The sequence below is a fragment of the Dasypus novemcinctus genome, chromosome 19 (assembly GCF_030445035.2).
Source record: "Dasypus novemcinctus isolate mDasNov1 chromosome 19, mDasNov1.1.hap2, whole genome shotgun sequence".
In the NCBI taxonomy this organism is placed as follows: Eukaryota; Metazoa; Chordata; class Mammalia; order Cingulata; family Dasypodidae; genus Dasypus; species Dasypus novemcinctus.
Genome location: NC_080691.1, coordinates 30422700 through 30450001, shown reverse-complemented (window position 1 = coordinate 30450001; position 27302 = coordinate 30422700). Strand labels below are relative to the sequence as shown.

Below are 27302 nucleotides of genomic sequence, written 5' to 3'. Positions count from 1 at the left end.
GAGCTGATGCAGCAAGATGATGCAACAAAAAGAGACACAGATTCCCTGTGCCGCTGACAAGAATACAAGCAGACACAGAAGAACACACAGCAAATGGACACAGAAAGGAGACAACTGGGGTGGGGGGGGAAGGGGAGAGAAACAAATAAAAAATAAAATAAAATAAATAAAAACCTAAGCTCTTAAAAAACAAACTGCATAATAGATAAATAAATAATTGTACAAGAATAGCCAGAAATAGCAGTTTTGTACAGCAAGGAAAACATAAGAGAGATGGAGAGATAAAGAATTTTCTTTTTTGTTTGTCTGTTATTATTGTTATTGAAATAATGAAAATGCTATAATAATGATTGAAGTGATGAGTGCACAACTATGTGATTATACCAAACACCAGTGATTGTACACTTTGGATGAGTTGTATGCTTTATTAATATGTATTAGTAAAAATGATTTGTTAAAAAAACACAAAATGGGAAACGGACTTTGGCCCAGTGGTTAGGGCGTCCGTCTACCATATGGGAGGTCCACGGTTCAAACCCCTGGGCCTCCTTGACCTGTGTGGAGCTGGCCAGGCGCAGTGCTGATGCGCGCAAGGAGTGCCGTGCCACGCAAGGGTGTCCCCCGCGTGGGGGAGCCCCACGCGCAAGGAGTGTGCCCGTGAGGAAAGCCGCCCAGCGTGAAAAGAAAGAGCAGCCTGCCCAGAAATGGCGCCGCCCACACTTCCCGTGCCGCTGACGACAACAGAAGCGGACAAAGAAACAAGACGCAGCAAATAGACACCAAGAACAGACAACCAGGGGAGGGGGGGAAATTAAATAAATAAATAAATCTTTAAAAAAAAAAAAAACACAAAAAAACTATGAGGGTTCCATCTAAGAATATAGAAAATTGGCAAAAATAAAATAACAAAGCTGCTACAAACCCAATATCTTCACCTTCGAATGTACCTCAACAAGACCAGGCCCTTGTGTTCCCACTTGTCTAGCCATATTAAAAATAACATCAGTTCAATATCCAAAAATAATTGAAAAACAATGTAAAGATTTTCTGCAATTTCTTAAGAAAACTCCAAAGGGGAATTATATTCACAACACACAGCAAATTTTCTTGAAATGATCTTTCCCTATCCTTTTTCTTTTTCTCATCCTCCCACACATGGCACTTGCTTTCCTAAAGCTCTCTGCTTCCCCATTCCAAACTCTCCCCAAATCTGTTGTTTTTTCCCTTCCTCCTCTCCATGTCTCAGTTCTCGTGTAGCTCCAAAGAACATGGCTTTTTCTGTTTGTTTTTTTTACCCGATCATACACATAGAGCGGCGAAAGATACTTCAAAATTCCTAGGGTGCTATGACTAGGAACAAATCCCACAGTAATCCCGCTCACAGCTCTCCCTGCCAGTCTGGACCAGTTTCTCTGGGATGACTTCTTTTCCCACTGCTGGTCTTTCTCCCCATCACTCATCTTCTGCTCCCAGAGGCCAGGGACTGTGAGAAACTCCTGATTGAACCTGACAAAGTTCATTTTACTGGGATGCCAAAGGGGACTGATGTCATAGGGGAAGGGAGAAAACCAGATGGTCAGGTTTGCAGAATGTGCTTATCCCTGAGAGTTGTTTTATTTCTCTTTTATTGGGAACTGCCCCATTGGTAGGGAATAAGTGGCTCACTTTGGGAAGGGCATTCACTTTTTCACTCTTTTTAGGTCAGTCAGGGTCCAAGGATTCTTTCAATCTGAGTACAGACCACTGGTGCCATTCTTTTTTTTTTTTTAAGTAGGTACAGGGGATTGAACCCAGGACCTCATACATGGGAAGCAGGCACTCAACCACAAGCTACACCTGCTCCCCTGGTGCCATTTTTACCAGCATATTGGGAATGATGAATATTGAGCTCCCCCACGTTTTAAGTGAAGGTTTCTATTCATAGGAAGGGCAGTCGTGACCAATGTATCTGAGGATTCCAATGTCATTCACCATCGTTAGGTCATGCACTGGAAATCTGTATACAATGGAGATTGTATATTGAGTCAAGAGCCACCTCGCCTTCCTTCTTTCTCCTCTACACATATCTGAACTTAACCTCTTCCTACCTCTGCATATCAGCTCTTTCTACTTTATTCTGTATCTCAGAATGTACCCTTGCTCAACAGTTCCCTAAGCCAGGAACATAGGAATCAAACTGGACTCCACCTCCTTTTGCCACCCCCAGGTCGAATCCATCTGCTTGGGGTCTCTTATCTCCTTAATACCTTCCATCTCCACCACATCATGTCACATTACATCAGGCCACTGACATCTCTCACTTGGTCTCCCAGCATCCTTTCCTGTCCCCCCTTCCATTTCACCCTGCTACTTCCTGGGGTAACCTGCAAGTCATGTGGGGCCATTCCTGTTCTCACCCTATACTCACCTTTAGGTTAACCTGAGCACACTGTCATATCCCCCCTTGAAAACAAGAATCAAACTCTAGAATCATTAATGAATAACATAGATTTTTAATGGAAGGGTCCATAAGGTCACAGGAGAGGAGTTACAATGCAATGACACAGCAAAGCTTCCTAAATGACCCTTTATTATCTCTCCTTCTCCCCTCCTTACTGTTACCATTAGCTGCTGCCACATCTCTCATTCTCCCTTTCCTTCCCCCACTATCTAGCAGCTGCCCGCTAGCCAAGTTGGCTCTCAGTCTTCTCCCCTATTCTATATCTCCAACCCCTTTAGCTGCCACTCCCTATTGGGAGGGACTCATCACATTCTAACTCCTTAAAACCATTCCGTGGCTACTCAGTGCCCTCATCAGGGAGCCCAGACTTCATAATGTAGCTTAGTAGACCTTGCAAACCCTGGCCCCAGCTTCTCCCTCCTCTTCGCTACTTATACTCCTTGCCCCAGTCACAATATACGGTAGTGGGGATTTCTCCTGGTCTGCGGTGCCCTCTTCTATCTGGGTTTTTTGCCTGAAATGCCCTTCCCTTTCTCCCCCTGGTCAACTCCTACTGATCCTCAATCTACACATCTCCAGGAAGCCCTCCTTGGAATTTCCATGGGTTAGGTGGCTATCTAATATGGTCTCACAGTAGTTTACCCTTATCACAACTGTACTCTAAATGGCTAAGTGTACTCTAAATGACTAGTACCTTGAGGACATGCCCCGGGCCACAAACAGTGCCTAAACTAAAGTATGCGCTCAGTGAGGCTAAAACTAGAAGAACAAAAGCTCAGCAGGGTCTCCCTGCCTAGGGTCTGTGGCCTTAGAAGAGAATGAAGCCTATGGGCCCCTTGAGCATGAAGTCATAATTTTGGCCCCATTTGTGTTCTAACCTGGGCTCTCTGCAACAAAGTCCATCTTTGTTTCCAGGGATGGTCATAAATGCCTAATAACAATTTAGTTATGCTCCTTCTAATCCAGGAAGGCTTGTACTGGCCACATCCCCACATCTGGGCACAGCAGTTTTCTGAGCTAGGGAACTGAGACCCTTTGGGGATTGCATGCTGAAGGACTTTGCACAATACAAGCTGAATCGTTCTATTTGCAAGCAGTCTTCCATCCAGAGTCCTATTACGTCACTCGGCTGACTCCACCTCTCTCCCTAGGGGACAGTCCAATTGTCTTTAAAAAACATTTTAAAAAACTGTCTTTCAAGACAACAATCCCTTAGGAGTGGTAGGACTCAGGATGGTGTTAATACACTTAAGAACACCTCAAAAAATGACTGAACTTTAGGATGCCTTAAGGTTATATAAATTCCTTATAAGGCTGCACTTAGACAACATCATATTTGGCCAGGGCTCTTTCCTGGCTGCCTTCTGAAGCCTAGCAGAAAACAGCTAGAAGGTTTACATACCCAGAATACAACAGACAGTTCTGAGTTTGTTTTATTTTAGAAATAATTTATTGTGTTTTATTCCATTTATAAAAGTAGTACGTGCTCACTGAAGACAATTTAATAAATACAGAAAAGCATACATAAAAATATAGGAATCATTGCCATCAAGAGATAATCCTCATAAACATCCAGATTATTCTATGCTTTTTTTGTTACAAGCAAAAAATATCTATCTATCTATCTATCTATATTTATCTGTATTTCCTCTGTATAGAACTGGGATAACAATCAGATAAAATTTTATTTCCTTTTTCATCTTTTCAGAATATTAAATGAAACACAGCTGCGGTCTCAATCTTCAACTTTACAGGAATGTATGACATCTAAAGTGAAAGTTCCCACAATTCCATTCTTTAGAGACATCTGGTGTCAGTCAGTTTAATTCCTTCAGAATATACACTTATACAAATACGTGTATACATAAAACACCATTTAAAATTCATTTTATATTATAATTAGATTAGCATACCTTTAATATCCTTCAATACATTATTTAATAATTGTATAATATTTCGATGTCATTAAAGGGTTTAGCTACACCTTTTCTGTCAGGAGTTTAATTTTTTAATTGTACACAATGCAGTGAACTTCCTTATTCATAAGTTATAACTTCTTACACACGGTAATTATGTCCGGGTGCCTACTTTTCACTCATTTTGATTTTTAAAGGCTCAGAGGTGGTATAAATAGAAATCAACTAACTTTTGATAAAGAATTTGGTTTTTATTCACTTGCTATTGTTAGCATTAATGGGGCTTGTTTTTAACAAGCTTCACTTCTTCTGACATTTTATTACAAAAATGCTCAAACATACAGAAAGATTGAAAAAAAGGTAGAGTGAATATCCATACACCCACCACCTAGATACTACATTTAATATTGCTAATATTCGTATTTAAATTAAGACTTCCGATGTAAGAACTCATTTTATAAACATGCCAAAGGTTCAATGCTTTGCAATATGGGATGGGAATGAGGAAAGGTGCCAACGTGGGAGTCTGATTTGTGGACCCATATCCGAGGATCATCAGGCTGAGCTTCTGAAGGGCTCAGCCCACAGGTTAGAGCATGGTTCTCTGAATTCGAATCCTAGCCCCCCACTACAAGACCTGGTTTCCATCCTGGGGGAGGATTAAAAGCACAGATCGTGGGAAGCACTAATGATAGTTATGATTCTTTACTTCCTCCCTGTCTTCGATAAACTCCAAGCTCAAGCCATTGCATCCATCTCAGGCTTAATAGGCAAATTTAATAAACTGTAAAAGCGGGACAGCGTGGCCCAGAGAACTACTGACCTGAGGCCGAAGGCCGCGACAGCCCAGCCCAGCCCAGCCGCTGGGGACTCGTCCGAGCCGCTACGGGGTCAGCCTACCGCCCCGGATGATTCCTTCCCTCAAGCGCCCGCTACTCAAAGAACTGCCCGCGGGGCCGGGCCGCGGCACTACCGCGTCACCTGCGTGAAAGCTCACAAAAGCCTGTGAGGCGGGCAGCGCTACCGAGGGACACGGAGACCCAGGGAGCCCAAGTCACTTGCCCAAGTGAACGCAGCTGGATAAAGACTCGCGTGCGTGAACTGAAGTCAAATCGCTCGGCTTCACACCCTCCCTTTTAAACCCCAGCGACCGCCAGCATCCGTGGAGGTGCCGGCCAGCGCGCACGCGCAATCGCCGCAGTCGCTTCCCCTTTAAGAGGATTTCTTTTGCCTCCTCCGACCCCTTCGCTTCCGCTCCACGTTCCCACAATGCAGTGCGTCTGAGCGCCTCCGAGTCTGCGGGGACGCTGCGGGGGAACCCGGGCTGAGGCGGCGGCGGCGGCGACGTGGGCTGCGGCGGGCCCGCGGCGTCGGGAGGTGCGGATGTCGGGCTGGGCAGACGAACGCGGCGGTGAGGGCGACGGGCGCATCTACGTGGGAAACCTTCCGACCGACGTGCGCGAGAAGGACCTGGAGGACTTGTTCTACAAGTACGGCCGCATCCGCGAGATCGAGCTCAAGAACCGGCACGGCCTCGTGCCCTTCGCCTTCGTGCGCTTCGAGGACCCCCGGTGAGGCCTCCATCCCGCCCGCCCGCCCGCGGCCCCGGCCCCGGCTCCTTGACTCCCCTCCCCCTCAGAGGTCTCCCCTCCCCCCTCAGCGCAGACCCCTCACAGCGCCCCCGAGTGGGGATGAGGCCCCCCGCTCACCACAGGCTCAGGCCGGCCTTGGCTCCGTCACTTCCTTTATTATTATTGCTATTCTACTTTACTCAAGAACACAAAAGCTGGGCCTTTGGAGGGCCCAAGCCCGCCCAAACCGGCCTCGGAGACGGAACAAATTACCACTGCCCCGCGGTGGGGAGGCGCCCTTCGCGGGGAAGCGGCCCCACGGCTGAGAAAAGCTGGGCCCCTAAACGGGCCGAGGAGACTCCGTGAAGAGCAGACATCGCCAGGCGCGCTCCCTGCCACCCCTCCCCCAGCCAGAACTCACCGTTGGGGGGAACAGACTGCTGGGATGTGGCTGCCCTGGGGGTCTTAAAGGGGTCTCTGTGATGGTACTGATCTCCTTCCGCATGCCCCCCCCCCCCGACCCCCGCTCCACAAGGCCAGGGGTTCGAACTTAGAATGGGATCGGGGATTTGGAAAAACTTATGAAACAGCCTGAGGGGGTCCCTGATTTCACGCCCCCCTCTAATGAGGGAGGCACCGCTAGATGCTATTCGGGCCATGGGATTTGGAAGCTGTCAACCCCTAAACCGGCTCAAAAGGGTCTTTGTGATTGTCAGCATTGTCGGCCCTGAGGCCGGAAAAGGCCCAGGAACTTTCAAAACTGCAGTTGGCGGTTCTTAGAAGCTACTCTGTTGTATTGGTCTCTGCATTCGGGGTAAATGGGAACAGCCTCTTGTTTTCCGGCACTGTCCCAGGAACCCTTTAACCAGCCTGCGCCCGGCGGGCCTCTCTGGTAGTACTGTCTTTAGTGTCTTGCCTAGCGGCTGTGGTGGTGGTTTTGGACTTGGAGAGCATGTGAGGAGAGGGAGGCAGGAAACACCGCGAGGCTGTGATAGCTCAAGACTGACCTAGCTCATTGCTACTGTCTTGGCTTTTGCCTCAGAAATGGAAATAGACATTTTTTTATACTTAAACTGTAGAAGGCTGCACCTCTATTAATTATTAACAAACAATGTCAATGTGTTTCTTGAAATTGCTATATGTCAAGTACCATGCTGTGTAGTATTTAGCCTTTTCAATAACAACGGTAGGAACTGTTAATTACATTTTACAGATAAGGATAACAGGGATCAGAAAGTTGTTGGTAAAAGTTAGGCTATAAGGGATCAAGGTAGGATTTGAACCAGACTGTTCTGCCCCAAACATACAAACTTGCTGTATGATATGCTACGTTGTCTATTCTTCCCTCATTCCTTTCATAAGAGAAAAGCTGTCTTTTCATATTATTAGGTGCCAAGTTTCAAGCAAAGTGCTGTGCACATACTGTCTTATTTAATCCTTACAATAACCCTGTAAGATAGATATATTACATTTAGAGATGTAAAAGCATCATAAAAAACCTACCCAGAGACAGCTACTAGTAAATAGCAGAAATATGATTAGAACCCCTGGCTCTTAAATTCTAGCAGTTCTGCCTCTCCCCTACTGCATTATAAATATAGCCAGGGTTGTACTGGATATGGTCCTTGTTGCTTTTAGTCTTGTGACAGAATCTTTAGAAGGGATTGTTTCTGTGACACTCAGTGATGCCCTGAGCAGCATATCTTCGGCTCTGTTAGTCCACCTAAACCCTGATCCCATTTTTTTTTTTTTTAAGGTTCCTGGGGCTGGGGATTGAACCTAGGATCTCATATGTGGGAAGCCGGTGCTCAACCACTGAGGCACATTGTCTCCCCTGAGTTGGTTTTTAGTTTGTTTGTTTTTAGGAGGTACTGGGGATCAAACCCTGGACCTCCCGTGTGGGAAGCAGGCGCTCATCCGTTTGAGCCACATCTCTTCCCTCTGATCCCATTCTTTGCCCATCTAATACTGGAGAATTATTTTGGCATTCCTAACTGTCCCAGACTCCTAGGAAAGGCTTAAAGTAAATTTATTGTATATTTACCTCCTTTAGTGAAATTGTGCCCAGATAATGTTTTTTAACTTGTTTTAAAATAAGATAACTTATAGGAAAGTTGGAAAACTAATACAAAAACAATACATAAATAAATAGAACTACAGTATACTTCCTCACGCAGAACAGAGTGGTTTTGACAATTTTAGTCCTCTGATCCTATAGAAAACGTATACTTGAAAAAGTACCATATTCCTTATAAAACATTCATTTGCATACCTGTCTTTTGAGCCTTATTTTTTATTGTGAAAAATATATATAATGTAAAACTTGCCATTTTAACCATTTAAAAATACGTAATTCACTTTTTTTAAAAGGAGTTCCCAGGAATTGAACCCTGGTTCAATTCACACAAAGCAGACGTTCAACCTCTGAGCTACCACCCGCTCTGCTGCAAGTCACTTCTTTAATGGGGTTTTTCTTTCTGTAGACTTTATGGTACTAGCTAGGCCTCGTGGAGAGAATAAGGGGCTCATGTATGGTGTACATGTTCAGAAACTTCACCAAGGTTAGAGAAACACTGATTTATTGGTGAAATCGTCTACTATTTTTCTTTCTTTCTGAATTAGCCTTTTTTATAAGTGACCTAGTCACCCTTTCAGTATCATATCAATCTTAGAAAATCCTGTGTGATAATGGTATACTTTTAATTCCAGTATGATAAAAAGTCTTCAAACCAAAGCAGTAGCATATCAGGATTCTGGTTTGTTTTATCTCCCTCTAGGATTCTTTCCTATAATTATTATTCAAGCCTATCACTGAGAAATCCGCCAGCCTCCTCATCAGCAGTAACTCCAAACTTTTCTTTGCAGAGATGCCGAGGATGCAATTTATGGAAGGAATGGTTATGATTATGGCCAGTGTCGGCTTCGTGTGGAGTTTCCCAGGACTTACGGAGGTCGGGGCGGATGGCCCCGTGGTGGGAGGAATGGGCCTCCCACAAGAAGATCTGATTTCCGAGTTCTTGTTTCAGGTATGTTCCTTTCAAACTGAGATGGTATATGTAAAACACTTAGAGCAGAGTCTGGCCTCCAAGAAATGTTAGCTTTTATTTTTCAGTGCATAGAATCAGTGGGTCTTTCTTTCGAATTGACTATACACAGTGAGTCTGAAGCCTTGCCCTGTCTTGCCATTGAGGCAGGTCATCGTGGTAGTGCAGCCTTGATGGAACATAAACATGCTGCTTATAAAGGAGTTTTCTAGTGGTGAGAGAGAATACGATGGCAAAACCCCTTTCTTTAGAATTGTAAAGACATTTTTATTCTGGCATGGCATTTTATTCCAGCAAGTCTAATTGGCATTAGACTTGCTGGAAAGACATTTTAGGAGCGAGATCTGAACAACCCTGGATCCTGGAAAAGGCCAGATATTGTTGTGGTTTTGGTAAAATTATAAAAAGGAAAAAAAAAAAAGGCCAACTTAAGAGTAATGGGAATTACATGGCAAAGTAGAGAATGAAATATCTGGTGTCGACAAGTGATGAAATGCTAAGCCCTGCAATTAGTTCATGCATATTTTCGAAGTATCAGCACACTGGTAAAGGCCTTCTGTATGTCACAGGGTGAAATTTTAGGACCCGGGTAGAGTGAACTGAATTAAGGAGACTGGCTCCTTTTTAGATGTCATTGTCACTCTTAAAAAAACAATCCATGGTGCTTAAAATTGATACTCAATATCCATCATTTTGTGTCCCTTTGTAATTTTTTTAACCCCAGAACTGTTCCCTCCTTTAGGATGTCATACATATTTTTTTTTCTCTCCATGCTGCTCTGAAATCCTGCTTAGAAATCTATTAGGAAATGGCTGCAGTCCAGAGCTGTGAGCGGTAAACACAGCCTTTGAGAGCAGGAGCACATTTCCCTTTCATGACATAAGGTAGGGTTGTATGATTCCCAACTAGTTTTAGCGTCTGAGTCTTACCTTTCCCCTCACTGTATGAAGAATGTTGATGATCTTTAACAGGTATACTATGTCTAGTTTATCAAACAGCCATTCGTAGAAACAAAAACTTTTTTTAGACTTTGTTGTGTTGTTAACCTTCAACTAAACTTTGGCTATTTCATTGACTGGTTTCAAAATTCCCATGTCCTGCGAACCTGGTCAGGCAAGAAATAAATAGTATTCATAAATTTCATAATCAATTGGGGCTTAAAGTTTTGTGAGTTTGGTATTAAGTATGAGTATGGTATTAAGAGAGACAGAGGCTATGATTCTCAGAGATACTGAACCTATTTTGGGATTTCTTGCTCTATTGGAAAGAATTGGTCTCTGAAAGATTAGGATCAGTTTCTCAAGGTGGTTTATCATACATACCTCCTACTCTTCTCTGGTTTCATGTCTCTTAAGGTTTTTGATTTGGGGGACCTCAGGATTTAAAAGTGGTGATTGATGGAGAAGGGAGTATAGGCATTACTGCTCTTGACAGGGTAGTTAACCTGGCTGAAGGGTGTGGCCTCTCATGTTCTCTCTGTGCCTAGGACTTCCTCCATCAGGCAGCTGGCAGGACCTGAAGGATCACATGCGAGAGGCTGGGGATGTCTGTTATGCAGATGTGCAGAAGGATGGAATGGGGATGGTTGAATATCTCAGAAAAGAAGACATGGAATATGCCCTGCGTAAACTGGATGACACCAAATTCCGCTCTCATGAGGTGGGTCCATACCTTCTGTTGAGCAGGTTGTACCCAGGTCATCCCACCTGAATCTGTCCCAGTAGAACTAGCAACAGGCCATGCATTTGTCACTTAATGTCCTCACATTACCATTAAAGATCTATCTTTAGTGGATAAAGTCAAGGAATTCACCATGCCTGAGCCCCCCTACAGGATCATACAGAGAGAAGTCATGGTAACATTAACTGACAGAATGCTGGTACAGTCTTTCATAATGTGAACTGTTCTGTGGTACTGCCCCTTTCACAAATGGCTCAGTCTGCAGTGTCCCTCCATGAATCTAACCTTTATGGCTATTCCTCCTCTGGACCCAAGCTGAGTTCTATAGGTCATCCTCATATTGTTAGGCAGCCATGTTGGTTTACTTTTCTGGCTCTTATTTTTTCTTTCTTTTGTTTGAATTTCAGGGTGAAACTTCCTACATCCGAGTTTATCCAGAGAGAAGCACCAGCTATGGCTACTCACGGTCTCGATCTGGATCAAGGGGCCGTGACTCTCCATACCAAAGCAGGGGTTCCCCACACTACTTCTCCCCTTTCAGGCCCTACTGAGACAAGTGATGGGAATTTTTTCTTTATTTTTTAGTGTGAACTGAGCTGCTTTGTGCTCAGAGTCTACATTCCAGATTGATGATTTAGTGTCTTAGGAAATTTTTTTAATTTTTTTTTTTTTTTTTTAAAGGAAAAAACCTACATAATTTCTACCAGGGCCATAGTAGCAGTTAAACATTTTAAACTGCTGAAATTGTGGTTTTGGTTCAGAAACAAGTTGTATATTTTTCACCCCTGATTATGGGAAAAAAATCAGTGCTGTCTGTGTCTTTGTGGATTGCTCTGCTATGGAAATTAGCAGAAACTGTGACTGAGTCGGCTCATTCTGTTTAGAAATATATTTTAAACGTTTAGTAATTGACACGTGTGGTGGTCCTTGATTAAAGTTCATAGATTTCACCAAACAGGTACACTGATTTTTAAAAAACTGAGTTGTAGTAGAAACATGTAACCAATTAGTGTAGAGCAGGGCTGGATAACTTTATTCAGGTATAAAGATAGATGGTCTGGTTATGGTTTGAAAACTTCAAACCCAAGGGCAGGTTCAAGATTGTTTTAAAATTTAAGGCCAATCTTGTAAATTAAGCTGACTTTAAGGAAGCACAGCAGATAGGGGAAGGGAGTGGGAAGAAAAGAGTCCTTTTTTGGTAGACAGCTGCACAATAGATCACTGGTAAGTGATAAGTTCTTAGCCAAAACCAACTTTGGCAGTTTGGTTAGAAAAATCTCTAAATTATGTTACATCACATAAATGCAGTTTAATAGTCTTTGGGGGAGAGGTGGGGAGAGATGAAGAGGGAAGATCTTCCTTAGCAGATAGGTCTATAAGTGAATACTTGATCCATTTTCTGGGAAGCTGACAGTGCTTTTTATTTCCATAAAACTCATCGCCTTGCTCTGACCAGATCTTTCCCAATTTTGTCTTCAGAACAGTCATTTACTAAAAAATAACCAATTATTCCCTTCCCAGAATAGTTACTCAGCCATGTGGGAAGAGCTCTTCATCCAACTTTGGCAAAGCGATATTACCTGTTTGGAAACAAAAAAACTTAATAGCCAAGGCTGCTGCTCTAGGCTGCTGCTCTACTAGGTTAACTAATCACTTAGAGATGGAAAGTAAGGAAAATAAGCATAGCTACTATCCTGTTTTTCTATATGAGTATCTGAAAGAATCACAAATAGTTACAAGTAAAGCCAAACTAATGCACACTTTTCAATAAGGGAGAGAGTCAGGCTAATTAGTTATATAAATGGAAGAAAAGACTGTCAACTAAGTTTGTCCCAAGAAGCAAAGTCTGAAGGAAAGTTTTCAGAGAGGAAATTTATATATGATCATTGCACTTGTCTGCTGAAGGAGCCACAAGTATTGGGATAAGATGGGGAGATTATAAAGTTTTCTCTCCACTGTTAACTGTGGTCATTTAGTGAGTTAGAGGCACTATTAGCTCACAAACTCTAGCTTTCCTTCTCACCCTTGCTGCAACCAGAGCTTTCCTTTAATTAGTTTGTCTTCATCAAAGTGGTAACTGAGCTGAGCAGAGCTGAAGTTTGTATATGGAGACTGAGTGGCTTTCCCCTGAGGGGATTTCATCCCACCTGCAGCAACTTTGAGTCCTACCCTGTCTGAAAAGTTGACAAAAACAGTTATGACCAGCCCAAGGGTCTGGAGTTTTCAATGCCTGAAGGGACTAGGAAGCATCCATTTAAAACACTATACTTACTATAGTTATGTTTTATTTGGCCTGCATGGTATGTATTTATTTTTATTTATTTTTAATTAGCTGTCAATTCTTAAAATTTTGGAAATAGCACACAAAATGCCAGATGTTCAGGATCTCTGCCTGGTCGTGAATGAGTAGCAGTGAGTGCCAGCTGCCCTATTAGGCAAAGCTTGAGCACCAAGCCACCTTACATCTTCCCTTTCCCCCACCCCCAGTACAGCTCTACTTATTTCTGTTACCTGCTGGCTCTAAAGGTAAGTGTGACCCCTGGGCTCTACTGCTACCTCAATGCTGTCACATCTATACACACATTATACTTTTCAAAGGATTTTCACCTTGTTCATTGGGTCCTCAGTACCTATATTTATTATTCCTTAGTTCATCTGGCCAACACATACCTGGGGGGGCCACAAAATACTCCTCTGTGACCCGATGGGAGTTTTGCAGAAGTTCTTCAGCACAGTTGCCCTCTACCACATTATCAGCTCTCAGATACAGGCATCTACAAAGCCCAGAAGTTCAAGGTTAGCAATCTCAGACATGGTAGGAGAAGGTCAAGAATGGGAGAACAGGGAAGCGTTCTTGGCCCAGTGATTAGGGCGTCCGTCTTCCACATGGGAGGTCTGCGGTTCAAACCCTGGACCTCCTTGACCCGTGTGGAGCTGGCCCATGGGCAGTGCTGATATGCGCAAGGAGTGCCGTGCCACAAGGGTGTCCCCTGTGTAGGGGAGCCCCATGCACAAGGAGTGTGCCCCATAAGGAGAGCTGCCCAGCACGAAAGAAAGTGCAGCCTGCCCAGGAATGGTGCCGCACACACACAGAGATGACGCAACAAAAATAAACACAGATTCCCGTGCAGCTGACAACAACAGAAGCGGACAAAGAAGACACAGCAAATAGACACAGAGAACAGACAACCGGGGCGGGCGGGGGAGAGAAATCTTAAAAAAAGAATGGGAGAACAAGGGAGCAACATTTTTCACTTATGGTTACTTCTCAAAGGCAGAAGAGATGATCAAACAGTAGGCCAAATAACTATAGATACTCTAAAAAACTAGAAATAAAAAAATTGTCCATAATTGTACCACTCAAAGGTAATAACCATTGGGATTTCTGGAATTTGTATAAATGTTGGGCAGTATAACAAGATGGCTAAGAGCTTAGGGTCCTGAGTCACACCTGAATTCAAATCCCAGTGCCACACATAGTATGAGTGAAAAGTTATCCTTTCTATGTTTCAGCTTGATTTGTAGAATGCTACATAGGGTTGTTGGAAAGATTAAATGAAACAGATGCTACAAAATAAGATCTGATAATACTTGTGCCTGCATTCTCAAGGCATTAAAAGGTGGGTGCTGGACTCCCATCTACCACGTAGAAGGTTGCTGGTTCAGATCCTGGTGCCTCCTAAAGAAGAGAGCAAGCTGGTGCAATGGGCAGGCACAGCAAGATGACCCAACAAGAGACACAAGAAAAAACATGAGACAACAAAGCAAGGAGCAGATGTTCCCAGTCCCTCCTAAAGAAGAGAGCGAGCTGATGCGATGGACAGGCATGACAAGCTGGTCCAACAAGATGATGCAACAAGAGACAGCAGGGATGAAAAACAATGACAGGCACAACAAAGCAGGGAGCACAGGTGGTTCAAGTGATTGGGCACCTTCCTTCCACATCAGAGTTCCCAGGTTCTGCTCCCAGTGCCTCCTTAAGAGACAAGGAAGAAGAATAGACACAGCAAGCGAAAAACAAAAGGGTGGGAAGAAATAAAGATTTTTTTAAAAAGTGGGTGCTGAGCAGCAGATGCTTAGAAAGAGAGTGCCTGGGTGCACCTTAGACTCCACCATCACCTGATGTGTGCATATGTCCTTGCCTCAAACCTGCTTTGGGTAACCTTCAGTGCTCCTACAGATTAAAGGTTGCTAATTGTTAAATGGGCACTGGGAGATTTTGACAACCACCACTACAAGCTATTGCTTCCCAATGTTAGAGCTAACAGCAACTGATTTTTTCACTCTCATTTGGTAATAAGGTTTCCTATGTAAATGAGACATGGAAGATTGTACCCCTTTGAATTCCACACATTTCCACTTACTATTTATGACGGAGTTATTTCTAGAACAGACCCTCATCTCTGTTTTCTTAATCATAGGTTACTGATTTGATAACTCAGGGTTTCTGTGACGGTGGCACTCTAAGCAGACCTCTCACTTGGCAAGAAACTTTTCAGTCTCAGAATCATTTGTAGAATACCAGAACAGGACCAGATGAATTCTTCAGGTGTCTGCCAATTAGTGATTCATTGACGATGTCTATCTCACACCCTATCTTTCTCAATATGGCTTTCACAAGAGAATTTTGTCCAAATTCCCTAAGAAATCACTTTTTAAAGTAAGTTTTCCTATGCATCTTACGTAGCATTTAGGTATTATGCTTGGGAAAATAAAGAAGTCCCTCCAGTCTGTGTGTTGTGATTCAGATGAGGAACCCTGATTGAGAAAGGCTTCTACTGTGAGTTAGAAATCCCCATCCTCTAAAATGTACACTCACTTAACCAGGAACTGGAAAATATGTACAAGGACATGGAAGGTGCTGTGGCAGTACAGAGATAGAAGTGACTACTTATGTGCTCCTCTTGGCCTTTGGACTGACTGATGAGACATACTGCCACTAATTTTGTTTCTTTGTCACATGATGAAAGTGGAATCATTTAAACATACTGGATCCTAAATTTATGGAAAGAGTGTGGATCACTGACTGCCAAGTTGTGATTTTTGCCACCAGACTGAAATTCCTCTTCATCTTTTCCTCAAGTTCTTCCTGAGTAATGATTATAATTCCTTAGTTATACTCTAGATGAGTTGGGAAATTGATTCCTCTATTCCCTCCTTTCCCAAAGAAATCAATAAAGAACATTCAACATTTACTGGTGTCTAAGCAGTGCTAGACACTGAGAACCTGAGCAAAAACACGTTTCCAGGAACTTGGTCAAGTGGCAGAGAGGGAGGCAGAGAATCAACTACTACTCAAATAGATGTGTAAGTACCTGTAAAACTACAGTTACCTTGAACACCATGAGAGCCTCAATGTCCTGAAACGGAACCTGACTCAGCATGAAAGAATGAAGACTTCTTTGAGGAAGTAACAGTTGAGATAAGAAGGAAGTTAAGTAGGCAAAAGAGAGAAGGTGGAGGTAAGGGCAATGTCCAGAATTTTAGGCAGGAAAGAGCTTGAGGCAATCCTGAGGTTGGCGCACTTGGAGAGGTGGTCAAGAACTAGGGTAGATGTTGCCCTGCAACTTTTGCCTTTATCCTGAAAAATGCAGGGAAACTTCTTGAAGGGCTTTGGTAGGGGAGTAACACCAAATTTCTGTTTTGAAACACGGTGTAACTTTCAGCAAATTGGTTAATTTCTCAATACCTGAGCATCAGATTGCAAAGTAGAGAAAGGATTCCAAGGACTCAGGTTTTTTGCATACTCTTTAAGGGAAAACAACAAAAATATCTTAATGCATATGCCAGAATATATGAAATGGATTATACATAAAGGAGGAATGATAATCAGTGTTCTGCACTTTGCTTTTTTTATTCATTAATAATCTCTCCATATAAGCACATATAATTTTACTTTGTGTTTTGTTTTTTATTGTTTGCTTTTAGGAGGCACTGGGGAATGAACCCCGGACTTTGTATTTGGGAAGCAGGCACTCAACCAACTGAGCTACACCCACTCCCCTCAGCACATACCTTTATTTCACTTTTTTAACAACTGCCTAATATTCTGTTGTATGATGATGAACTTAGCTGTAAGAAATTTGATTTATTTAGCCAGAAACACTTAGGCTGTTTCTGGGTTTTTGTTTTGTGGGTTTTTGTTCTGTCTTGTATTATAAACAATTTTGCAATGTACACCTTTGTGCAAGCATCTTGACACATTTTCACCAGTGATTCCAAAGGGAACGGTTGTATATGTACATTTAAAGAGTATATGTACATTTACATATACACAGAGTATATGTACATTTAAAATTCTGAGACAGGAATTCAGCAGTAAACAAATCTCACGAGCTAACATCCAAACTAACCAAGAAAACTTTCAGAAGAAAACTCAGGATAAAGAGTTAGGGACTGGAAGGAAAAAGGGGACTTGGAATAGTCAGGAGAGGCTTCTCTGAGAATAGAGCCTGAGATCTGAAAGCCAAGGAGACAGCAATGTAAAGACATGGGGGCAGATGGTCCACGAAAAAGGTAATAGCAAGTGCAATAATTCTACAGAAGGAATGAAACTGGCAAGCTGGAGAAACAATAAGGAGAACAGTGTGGCTGGAGGGTAGCGAACGAGAAGAACAGTGTGTCCAAGTGGTAGGCAGGGATTCTATTAGGTAGGGTCTTGATTAAGTTTGGCTTTTGTTGTAACACTTGGTCATTTTAACCATTTTTAAATGTACAATTAAGTGGCATTAATAACATTCAGAATGTTCTGCGACCATCACCAATATCTGTTACCAAACTTATTACCCCAAACCGAAATTCCGTATGCTAGAGAATTTTAAGGGGAGTGGCAGGGTCCATAGGGAACAAGGGGGAAAGTAAAACTACTTAATAAGTAACGTGGGCAAGTTTTTTAATGCCGCTAAGGCTCCTTCTCCCTCTGCGAAGTGGGGAAGCTATTCGCCAACGTAAAGACCTACGAAGGCGCCACAGTCAAGGTTTCAGGGCCCGCCGCCACGATTTACCTATCCTCTAGTACCGACTCCATGGGCTCCACTCCGTCCGTGTCCACGGCGCGGAGCCGGTCGGCAAAGGTGATGGCTTTCTCCAACCGCGTCACGGCCTCCTGGCTGCCGAAGTCCACAAGCGCCAGGCGCTCCAGGTGCTCGATCACCTCGGGTGTGACTCGGCCACATCCTTGGGGGATGAGGCGGGGACCGTAGGTCACGGGTGGGATCTGCTCCGTCTTCCGGTCGGCTTCCTCACCTGCCTGGATGCCCCCAGCCCTTACCTGAGGACCAGCCTGGGAGGTGAAGCCCCGGCGCCACCTCAGCGGGGACCGAAGGCACGGCCGCACCGCCCGCGCCCACATTTCCTTCCTTCTGGGCTGGCGTAGTGCGCCCTTAACGCCAAGCGACGCTCCTAAGAGTGATGACATCAGAGTGCGCCGCTGCCACTACCGCCGCCGCCTCCTCCGCTGCCGCTGCCGCCATGAATAGCGTGGGGGAGGCATGCACTGACATGAAACGCGAGTACGATCAGTGCTTTAATCGCTGGTTTGCCGAGAAGTTCCTCAAGAGGGACGGCTCCGGGGACCCTTGCACCGACCTCTTCAAGCGTTACCAGCAGTGTGTTCAGGTGAGACGCGGCTCGGGCCCTCACTCCTGGATTCCCAGGCGCCATCTCTCTGCGGTGTCCCACGCAACATGCACCTCATTTTCCGGGGCTTGGGACTGACAAGATGGAAAAAAGCCGTAAAGAGGCTAGTGGCAGGAGCCCCTCACTTACTGCCACCACCAAGGCCCCGGAGTATCTGTCTGAATGAGGAAGTTAAATATTTATGCAATGCGTAACCTTTTATGAAGCACGGTAACATCTCTTCGTTCATTTGGAGTTCATCCTAAAGTTGCAAAGTGGACCAAGTTATTCCCATTTTATAGATGGAAAACTCACACCATTAGATATGAAGTGATTAGTTCAAGTTCACTAGTATCAAATTTCCTTGCTTCTCTTCCAGGTGGTGCACTTTTGCACTACTGTGTGCATGTGTGTGGTAGTGGTGGTAATGGGAGAGTTGTTAGCCCTTCTCTGGTCAAGACACTATGGCGGTCCCATTACTTTTGTTGTTATAATTCCTTCACTGGCCTATTTATTTCTCCATCGGTCTCTAGCTGCAACTAGGAAATTGTTCCAGCCCAATGGAAGTGAAACTGCTTTGACTGTAAGAACAACAGCACTGAGCAAAGCACTTCCAATGAGTTAACTTGTAAAATCCTCATGGCAATTCCAGGATGTAGTTGCTATCTTTGCTCTATTTACAGAGAAGGAGTGAAGCCTGGAACAAGAATTAAACCCATGCCTGTCACAAAGATATAGTGGTGATACTACTTTATAAATTTCACTTCTGAGATTAACAGTCCCTCTCAGGTCTTACATTGATTTCTTCATAATGGCACTTATATTTGTTTGGAAAAAAAAAAGAATGGGGTTTGAATCATGATGGTTTGGAGGCCTTATAACCCAGTCTGATTTCACTTTTGCACATTTTATTTACAAAGTTTGGTTCTCAGGTTTCACATAAATGTTTATAATGTGTTTTCTCCTTCCCTCAGAAAGCAATAAAGGAGAAGGAGATTCCTATTGAAGGACTGGAGTTCATGGGCCACAGCAAAGAAAAACCTGAAAGCTCTTCTTAACCTTCACAGTCACCTTGAAAAGGGACTACTCAAATCAGGAAATTGAAGACTCTGGATTTTGTCAAATAAGGCTATAAAGATAGCCATCTATTTGATGAGGAGTTTTATTTCCTCCTTGATGTTTCCTCTCACTTTGTACCCTTTGCTCTGGTAAAGTGATTTCTCACTTACCCTGGCATCTTGCAGGAACTGTGTATACTAAAACTGAATAATTTCTTGGGATTATGGTTGCAATACTTGGTCTGTCATCAGCTTTAAATATACCATGTATGTAAATGATGATGAACTAGTCATGAAGGTCAGGGTTACCTAACCTCTCTTAAGTTGTACTACGAACTATATTCAGTACACTATACTGGCATCTTTGTACGTGGAAATAATTGGTTAACACTTCTCTTTCCTCTCAGGGAGGCACAACAGTGTCAATGCTTGGGAGTATAATTTTATTTTTTATATAGTAGTAACGATTAAAACTGTGGCCTGGTTAGCCAAGAAAACAGCTTTTAACAGTTCCCTGCCTTAACAAGAGATGCTGGATTGACTGGAAAGCTTCAAGAATGTTGCAGTGAACACCATCTCAGAGCTCACAGTGTAGTTCAGGAATTAAGATACTTGGAGTAACTTTGAAGGAAGATCCTAAATTGCAAAGAATTGTTTTTGTCGACTTCCAACCCAAGTCAGTGAATTAAGCCAACCTACATATCATAAAATGCTGCATCTTGTTAAATGAGGTAAAGAGTTTGATTTATTTTATCCTTCGCTATAAAATCTATAATCATGAACGTGGAATAAATCATAATATCTAATTTCTGTCATTTGCCCCTGGACCAGTGTACTTTATGAAACACTTCGTACCTTTTAACTCCAACATAGAATTCCTGATTCAAAGGTTTGCTTGATGTGAAAGCTGCTTCTGCTAGCCCAGAAATTGACTTCTGAATCCCTGGCTCTTGGGAAAAATTATAGGAAGTATCTTGAGCAATCCTCTTCAGTTTAAATTGAGGGGGTGAGGATGTTCAAATTTATTAATTGCCAGAATAGATTTAAGAATTCCTGAGGCATAACTCCATAACTTAAGCATTAGGTATTTAACCTTATTCATGTTAACAGGGCTAAAAAGGATAAAATTCTAATTAACTACCTTGCTTTATCACCATTCTGGAAAAAAAAAAGGAACATTTTCCTGAGTAACTGTTCCTCACCCTATTTTGACTTCTTCCCCATAAAGCAAATCCAGCAACCTCAGATACTTCAAGGATTTTAAATTTTGATAAGGAACTCTTAATTTTTTCAGATTTATTTATTTCTCCCCACCCCCTTATTGTTTACATTTGCTGGTCTTCTTGTTGTGTGCTGGTCTTTTTTTTAGGAGGCACATAGGAACTGAACGTGGAACCTCTTAATCACTTGAGCCACCTATGTTCCCTACTTTGTTGTCTCTCATGATGTTTTCCTGTGTGTATGTTCTTGCCTCATTGTTGCATCAGCTCACTGCGCCAGCTTGTTGTCTTGTCTTCTTTTAGGCACCAGGAACCAAACCCGGACCTGCCATGTGGTAGGTGGGAGCTCAATCACTTGAGGCACATCCAATTCCCATGAATTTTTTTTTTTAAGATTTTATTTATTCCTCCCCCCCCCCATTGTCTGCTGTGTCCATTTGCTGTTATGTTGTTCTGCATCCGCTTGCATTACCCCGCAGCACTGGGAAACTGTCTCTTTTTTTGATGCGTCATCTTGCTGTGTCAGTTCTCCGTGTGCAGTGCCACTCCTGGGCAGCTGCGCTTTTTTCACGTAGGGAGGCTCTCTGTGCCGGGCATACTCCTTGTGCATGAAGAACCCCTATGTGGGGATGCCCCTGCATTGGCGGGGCACTCCTTGCACATGGCAGCAGCACTGCACATGGGCCAGCTTACCACATGGGTCAGGAGGCCCTGAGAATCGAACCCTGGACCCTCCATATGGTAGACGGATGCTCTATCAGTTGAGCCAGGTCCTCTTCCCACCCATGAATTCTTAATTGCCCTTTCAGAATGCTTTTGTTGCTACTACTACTTCTCACAATTCTTATGACTACAGGATAGTTTTAATCCCAGAAACAAAAAAAGCCAGCACTGTATGTATCACACTGCATTTATTTCTTCAAAGATTTCTGACTCCTGTCAGCCTTTAGGGTGCTAAAAAATGACACCAAGGTGAGACTTGACACCTTTGGAGAAAAGTCTTTCTCTGACTTTGGGGAGTATTCTGGAGTAAATTCTGGTTGAATGGCACAGGACAAAATTGTGACCTAAAGAAGCCCTTCCTCTTGAGAATTTCAAGTACCTCTCTCAGAAGTAAACTGGAGCCATTCTGCTGGCCACTCAATCTTTTTGCCATCCAAAATCTGTCAGGACTCTCTTGATACCTAATTAGCTCCAGTGCTCTGCACTTGTGGTCCCCTTTTTTTTTTTTACTCACCCCAGGCACATGAAACTAAGGACAGGCCTTTGCAGACATGTATTCAGTGAGCTGGACTGGACCTGAAACACTGTAAACAGCAGCCATACCCTTCACATGCAGAAACGGAAACACATGCTAATTTCTGAGGAAAACTCCCCAAAGAATACAACTTTCAGCACATGACCAAAGAGAAGTTATTTATTTAAGCCATCTCCTGGCGCAAGCAAAGGGATGGAAGAGCATCATCATTTGGTCATCATTTGATGAAGGTGAGTATAAGGTCCCATATACTTTTCTGGTCCATGTGCAGAGTGGTCCCACCCAGTGCTGTGGTCCCAGTGCCTCCATAGTGGTCCAAGTTCTCTTTACTCATCTTCATAGCCAGTCGGAAGCGGATTCACATGAGGGTTATGGAATAGGGTATGGTTACCATCTCCCCAGGGAAAGGGCTATGAAGTGAAAAAATCAATTAGATAATTCCAGAAAATAGTTCAGAAACAAGAGTGCTATTAATTGTATAAAATAGACAGGATAAGTGACAGATACATAAAAACAAAAAGGAAATTCGTCCTTTATTACTGGAATATTTCAACCTTCCTGTGGTTTAAGGAAGCTCTTAAAACTACCGAGTTTTTCTTCAAGCAGACGGTTGGGAAAGCAAGTTAACTTGCTTTTTTTAAGCTAGTTACTCTTAAGCTTCTCCCTAGTAACTAATATATTACTACCATGTTTATGAAAAGCATCATCCTCCAATCATCTGTATCAGAATGAAGGATGTATGAGGTGGGAGAAAGGGAAGACATGCTTATTTAAATGAAGATTTCAGGGCTCAATCCCAGACCTGAAACAATCTCTGGACAGGAAACTGCACTGGTTCCTAACCAGAAGCAATTTTGACGCCAGGGGACACTGGACTGTATCTGCAGACATTGGAGGAGAGAGGGGGAGAGGGGCTACTGACAGCCAGTGGGTAGAGACCAGGGATGCTACTAAACATCCTACAATGCACAGGCTAGTCACCCTGCCCAACAGGATATCCAAATGTTAAGTGTTGGGGTGAGAAACCCAGCTGTAGGGTTTCTAATTCTATCCTACAAGGGTTGGAGTTAGGCTCAACCACACAAATTCTTTCTGATTCTAGGAGTCTAAGGTAAGTCCATAAGGTCAGTCCTACCTGGGCTGACATATTAAAGACCCAGAAAAAGCTCGTAAGAATACATACAGCAACCAACAGAAAACAATAACAATGTATCTACATCAATACCCAAAGAATAAAATAGTTGAAATGATAACTAATATAGAGGCAGAGAAATATGGGACGCTGTCAGTTTCTTCATTCAACTTTACAAGAGCTGCAGCAAGTATCCGCTAGATCCCCAGGTCCTAGAAAGATGAATCACCTTCAGACTCCATCACACTAAGTGGGTTTCCCAAATTTCCAAGTTTTATGCAACTAACATCTATTTCACATCAGTATCAGAAGATAGAAGATGGACAGACACGGAGGGAAAAGGAAAACCGAAAGGGAGACCATGAAGGAAACTAAGACATGACCCACGAGTTCCGTAAAATGGGCGAAATTAAAAATGTTTTGTCAATTGAACAAAAAACTGGATGCTCCTGGCACCTACGCCGCTAAAGAATGAAGACCTTAGATTAGGTCATTTGGAATGAAAGGGGAATGAACACCCGAGGCGGCAAAGGCGTACCTTGGACCTGATGCGGAGATGGGGGTAGGCGACGAAATCGGGTCTCGAGTGCTCTCCGTGTTGCCCCTTCAGGAAGACGTTCAGCATACTCACTCCCACCCCGGGAAGAGCAACGAAGTAGGTGAGGGCCTTCCACATACGAGCTGCGGGGAGGGCACAACCGTTCAGGGCTGCCACGGCGTCCCGGCCCCCCCCCCCCCCAACCCCAGAGCCGCAAGCCAAGGTCACAGACCCGCCCTGTCTCCCGAATAGGGCTGAGGCCTACCCCCCGACCCCAGCACTAGTACCTGAGCCCTCCTCGCCGTGGCCGCCACTCGACATAGGCCGCCCCACCTGGGGCCGAGCCCGAACTGGCAGTCCAAAAACCCGAAACCCATTAGCTGCCGCCATTTTCGCCCTGGACCGCCGCTGCAGCGCCGGAAGCGGAAACAGAAAGCTGTGTTATGGGGGCGGGGCCGTAAACTCAAGAAGCAATTCCTATTGGGCTACGCATTCTCACTCGGCATTTAGTGGGTCTGAGGCGCCTGCGCACCAACCACCAAGCGGTCAGAGTCGTAGTTCTAATCCTCGCAGCCCCGAGCCGGAGGAATCTGGCTTTCTGTGCTTTCTCCTTCAGGCTTCTTCTTGCGCATGCGTATGGCCTCCCCTACAGTCCCCACCTTGATAAGGCATAATCGGAAAAGAAAGGTTTGCGGAGGGCACCCTGGTATTCCGATGGCTCGCATCGTTGGAGTCCTTAGACAACAAGTAACGGGAGCTTCACAGAACAAACTATCCTATCTAAAATGCCATTCCCGGGGAGCCGATGTAGTTCCGTGGTTGAGCGCCGGCTTCCTACATACGAGGTTCCGGGTTCAACCCTTCGCCCCGGTACCTCAATTAAAAAAAAAAGAAAAGAAAAGCCGTTCCCCTTCTTTGCCATCCACTGGCCCTGCGTTTTTGTTTTAATTTTTTTCATGGCACCTGACATCATCATCGACGTTATTATGTTGTCTTCCTCACTAAAATATAAGCTCCCTGATGCCAAGCGTTCTCTCCTGCTGCATTCCAGGAGCCTGGAATCATGACTGGCATATAGAAGGAGCTTAATACAAATTTGCTGACTAAATGAATAAATAATTAATAGCAAAGGGAACCAGAAAGAGCCCTGGAATTTGTGCCAGAAGATGTGGATTTTTTTTTTACAAATTGATTTTATTGGTACATGTTAATAAAGCACACAGTTCATCCAGAGTGTACAATCAATGGTATTTGGTATAATCACATAGTTGTGCATTCATCACTTAATCATTATTAGAGCATTTTCAGTATTTCAATAATAATAAAAAGCAGACAAACAAAATTCTTCACCTATCAGTCTCTCCTGTTTCCCCTGCTGTACATATCTGCTATTTCTGGCTATTCTTGCACAATTATTTATTTATTAAGTAGTTTTACTGAGATATATTCAAATACCATACCATCTATCCAAAGTGTACAATCAACGGCTTTTAGTATGATCACAATGTTTTGCATTCATCACAAAAAACTCTAGAATTATTTCCTTACTCCAAAAAGAAAAACTCCACACCCCTTAGCATGCCTTCTAATCAAATTTCAGAAGATGTGGATTCTTTTTTTTCAGGTACTGGGATCAGGGATTGAACCTGGGACCTTGTATGTGGGAACCTGGCACTTGACCACTGAGCCATATCAGCTCCCCTGAGTTGGTTTCTTTTCTTTATTTATTTGCTTGTTGTTTTTTTTAAAGATTTATTTATTTCTCCCCACCCACTCATTGTTTGTATTTTCTGTGTCTGTTCGTCTTCCTTGTTTCCTTAGGAGGCACTGGAAACCGAACCCGGGACCTCCGATGTGGGAGGGAGGCACTTAATCCCTTGGGCCACCTCTGCTCCCTGCTCTTTTGTGTCTCTCGTTATGTTTTCTCCTGTCTCTTGTTGCATCATCTTGTTGCATCAGCTCACTGTGCCTGCCCCTTGCACGTGGCCATAGCACCAGCTCACTGTCTTCTTTAGTAGGCACTGGGAACTGAACCCAAGACTAGGTGGGAGCCCAGTTACTTGCCATATCCACTTCCCTGTTGTTTGTTTGTTTGTTTGTTTTTAGGAGGCACTGGAAACCGAAACTGGGACTTCCCATGTGGAAGCAGGCGCTCAAGCCACATCTGTTCCCCAGAACCATTATTTTTCTTTTTTTAAAATAGGAGTACTGGCAATTGAACCCAGGACCTCATACGTGAGAAGGAGGTGCTCAACCACTGAGCTACATCCGTTCCCCTGGAAGAAGATGTGGATTGTAATCCAGGCTCAACAATCCTCAATCTTTAGCTTATTTTAGTCACCTTAACCTTCTCTCCCTTGAACTTCTGGAAACAAAAGTTGGCACATCTTTTGTCTCTACAATGTTTTCATTCTCTTTTCTTTTTCTTCTTCTATTCATCTAACTAAAAAAAATTTTTTAAGTTAAAAAATATATAAGATAAAATGAAAGTAAACTTTTTAATCATAGACCCCTTTAAGTATGCGATGAAAGCTATGACCCCTCTCCCCAGAAAAGCACATCTGCACGTGAGCATGCACAGTTTAGCACACAATATTAGGGCAGTAGGGACCTTAAAGTCCATCCAGGGATCCCCTAAGAGTCCTTGCACCCCAGGTTAAGAACCCCTGGCAGAGGGGAACAAACAGGAAAAATGTGGTGTGGGAAAACTGGGCTCACATGTTGCTGCTGCTTCTTGTAGCCTGGGTCACTTTGAGCAAGTTTGATGAAATGAATGCTTTGAGGACATGTATCCACCAAGGCAAACATTTAGGATCATATTACCAGAGCTTCACAACCTGATCTAGCGTTAAATCTTTCTCTGAGTAGTCTGGGTTTTCACATTTCATGATATAAACAAGATCATCGAATCCCTTGGCATCCTCAAAAATAGCCAAAAGGTGTGTGAATCCCCGCAGTATGCCCATGGAAAGAGACCAAGCTCGGGGATCAGGAAAACCCGGGTTCACGTCTCAGGTCTGCCGCTGGTTGTGCTTCCTCTTCTCTAGGATGGGGATGTAATTCGCATTTATTCATCCCTTTATCCAGAAAACATTCATGAAAACCTCGCTGTACCTTGGGAAGTTACTCAGTCTCCAGTACTGCAGTACCCTGCAGTAATGAGGGTTCACTTAATACATATTGACTAAGGTACCTATTATATATGCCAGTTATGTACAGACATACACAGAGCTATAAGGTGTCTCTCTCATGCAGTTTACATGAGACAGAGGATTAAACGAAAAAAAATGTCCAAAGCCTGGTACATATTAAAAATTCAACAAGTGTTCATTTTCTCAGAGGACTTTCATACATCTTGCAGAGTGGTTCGGCTACGGAAGAGTCTGTCTGTTGCATGCTTGTCCTATAATGCCTGCTCAGGCATGATAGCTATGTTATTGTTGCCAGGTGTGCTCAGTCTTTGCAAAGCATTGGGTGTCTGAGTGAAAACAGCCCAGGAAACCAAAATTGTCAATACAAGAATAACTAATATTTACTGAGGACTAATTTTGTATCCAGATCTATGCTAAATACTTTACATAAATTGTCTTCCCCACTCCATTCTTCAGGTCAAACCACTTTTGATTCTTTCTCTTGTGTTTCACATTCAATCCATCAGCAAATCCTGCTGGCTCTCCCTTCAGATATACCCAGAATCTGACCACTTCTTACTACATACTGTTATCACTTTATTCAAACTTCTCTCTTCTCTCACTGGAACAATTGCAACGGCCTCATAACCTCCGGTCTCCCTGCTTCTCTTCTCCCTACAGTCTCTTCTCTACATAG

At 43.5% G+C, this 27302-nt stretch overlaps 5 protein-coding genes across 5 annotated transcripts in view; 2 read left to right on the top strand and 3 right to left on the bottom strand.

Annotated features, from left to right (window-relative positions):
* The window catches only part of DYNLL1 (dynein light chain LC8-type 1), a 42254-nt gene extending 36954 nt beyond the window's left edge, over positions 1–5300 (bottom strand). Inside the window, exon 1 of the mRNA XM_058281468.2 lies at positions 5180–5300. The gene's annotated coding sequence lies outside the window, so the exon portion shown is untranslated. The remainder of the gene's footprint in view (positions 1–5179) is intronic.
* Positions 5301–5629: 329 nt separating this feature from the next.
* SRSF9 (serine and arginine rich splicing factor 9) lies at positions 5630–11563 on the top strand. Its single transcript, XM_004464660.4, has 4 exons — positions 5630–5927; positions 8793–8953; positions 10458–10630; positions 11059–11563. Exons 1-4 carry the CDS (start codon positions 5740–5742, stop codon positions 11200–11202), a joined length of 666 nt encoding a protein of 221 aa, XP_004464717.1. The 5' UTR covers positions 5630–5739; the 3' UTR covers positions 11203–11563.
* Positions 11564–11663: 100 nt separating this feature from the next.
* GATC (glutamyl-tRNA amidotransferase subunit C) lies at positions 11664–18046 on the bottom strand. Its single transcript, XM_004464659.4, has 3 exons — positions 17656–18046; positions 13322–13425; positions 11664–12231 (listed from the first exon to the last, which is right to left on the bottom strand). Exons 1-3 carry the CDS (start codon positions 18000–18002, stop codon positions 12182–12184), a joined length of 501 nt encoding a protein of 166 aa, XP_004464716.2. The 5' UTR covers positions 18003–18046; the 3' UTR covers positions 11664–12181.
* On the top strand, positions 18047–20141 carry TRIAP1 (TP53 regulated inhibitor of apoptosis 1). The gene is made up of 2 exons (XM_004464658.4): positions 18047–18268; positions 19243–20141. The coding sequence occupies exons 1-2, from the start codon at positions 18062–18064 to the stop codon at positions 19324–19326; spliced, it is 291 nt and encodes a 96-aa protein (XP_004464715.1). The 5' UTR covers positions 18047–18061; the 3' UTR covers positions 19327–20141.
* Positions 20142–21949: 1808 nt separating this feature from the next.
* On the bottom strand, positions 21950–23919 carry COX6A1 (cytochrome c oxidase subunit 6A1). Its single transcript, XM_004464661.5, has 3 exons — positions 23762–23919; positions 23475–23617; positions 21950–22214 (listed from the first exon to the last, which is right to left on the bottom strand). The coding sequence occupies exons 1-3, from the start codon at positions 23862–23864 to the stop codon at positions 22131–22133; spliced, it is 330 nt and encodes a 109-aa protein (XP_004464718.1). The 5' UTR covers positions 23865–23919; the 3' UTR covers positions 21950–22130.
* Between the last annotated feature and the right edge of the window lie 3383 nt (positions 23920–27302).